General features: G+C 32.2%; 1 protein-coding gene across 1 annotated transcript; it reads right to left on the bottom strand.

The window, feature by feature from the left end:
- Positions 1-278: 278 nt before the first annotated feature.
- LOC129116576 (uncharacterized) lies at positions 279-548 on the bottom strand (the record flags this gene model as incomplete). Its single annotated transcript, XM_054627423.1, is given in 1 exon segment — positions 279-548. A coding segment is annotated over 1 exon segment (172 nt), but the record flags the coding sequence as incomplete, so codon positions are not given.
- Positions 549-1,278: the final 730 nt, after the last annotated feature.

Below are 1,278 nucleotides of genomic sequence, written 5' to 3'. Positions count from 1 at the left end.
GATCAGTCATTGTCTGCAATTATTGATAAAAATATTGTTGTAGCAACTTAAATATTCATGAATTATCTTTTTAAATGCACAAATGTTTGACTTTTACTTACATCAGTTATTGTCTGGAATTATTTTAGAAAAATATCATATATATATATATATATCATAGCACCTTAAAAATGAAAGAAATTATCCTTTAGAAGGTAGAAATGTAGGAGTTATTACTTTGTCAAACATGAATGAGAATGACTCTGTTTAGTGTTTTTAAATGATTGAGTTGTACACACCTATCCTGTGTAGCTTTATTGCAGGTTTCCAAACGACATCCAGCAGTCTGCGCTGACGGTCGACCTCTTCCTCGTACTGGAAGATAGTTTTTTCAAAGACTCCGAATATTTCTTGAGCAGCGGCAGTGAGTCGCTCGGTGACAAACTCTCTCAAAGACTCAACTGAGGACATTGTTGGAATAATTACCTCCGCAACGTCTACAATATCGTTTTTTACAGCCAGCTCCACACGTGCGAGCAGCTGACGATACAGGCGCTTGTGTTGTTTACTTCCGCTGGATGTCACACTGATAAGTTCCGACGGTGGACGAGAGTTATTTTATCTTTCCACTTTAAAGAAACAAAAAAGGTTGTGCTTGAACATCTGTCTGGTTTCATCTCACATGGACATGAATCTATTTTCTCTCTGCATCAACTGATGTCTTTTTTTAGTTATTTTGAGGCAAACATTTAAATTAATAATAAAAAAGATATAAGAAGAGATGGAGGAACTTTACACAGGTAGGTAAAAGTAACAATAACACGGTGAAAAAATATACATGAATTAAAAATGTTAGTAATTTTAATAAATTACTATGAGCCAAAGATTAATTGAAGTATACAAACACCCTAATAAGTAGTAGTCAACATAAAGAGGACCTCCTCCTCGTTACAGATTGTAAAGTTTTTAGTGCACAAATCAGCAATCGGCACCATTTTATAATAATAATAATAACTTTATTTATACAGCACCTTTAAAAACAGAAGTTACAAAGTGGCAGACAAGGCAGCAAAAGTAAGGCAATTAATCAAAATAAAGCTAAGACAAACTAAGGTAAGACTTACACCCTGATAAAGATAAAACAGTACAATAGATGAAACAATAAAAACAATCGATAGGATAAAACTAGACTAAGAAATAACAAGTGAGAATAAATAAAATGAATGAAATAAATAAAGATAAAATAGTATATTCAAATCAAATAAGATAGTAAAACCAATAATAAACGAAACATTAAAG

This window comes from Anoplopoma fimbria, unplaced genomic scaffold, assembly GCF_027596085.1.
Source record: "Anoplopoma fimbria isolate UVic2021 breed Golden Eagle Sablefish unplaced genomic scaffold, Afim_UVic_2022 Un_contig_13092_pilon_pilon, whole genome shotgun sequence".
Lineage (NCBI taxonomy): Eukaryota > Metazoa > Chordata > Actinopteri > Perciformes > Anoplopomatidae > Anoplopoma > Anoplopoma fimbria.
Note: the sequence above shows the minus strand (reverse complement) of the source record. Positions and strands in the feature narration are given on the sequence as shown.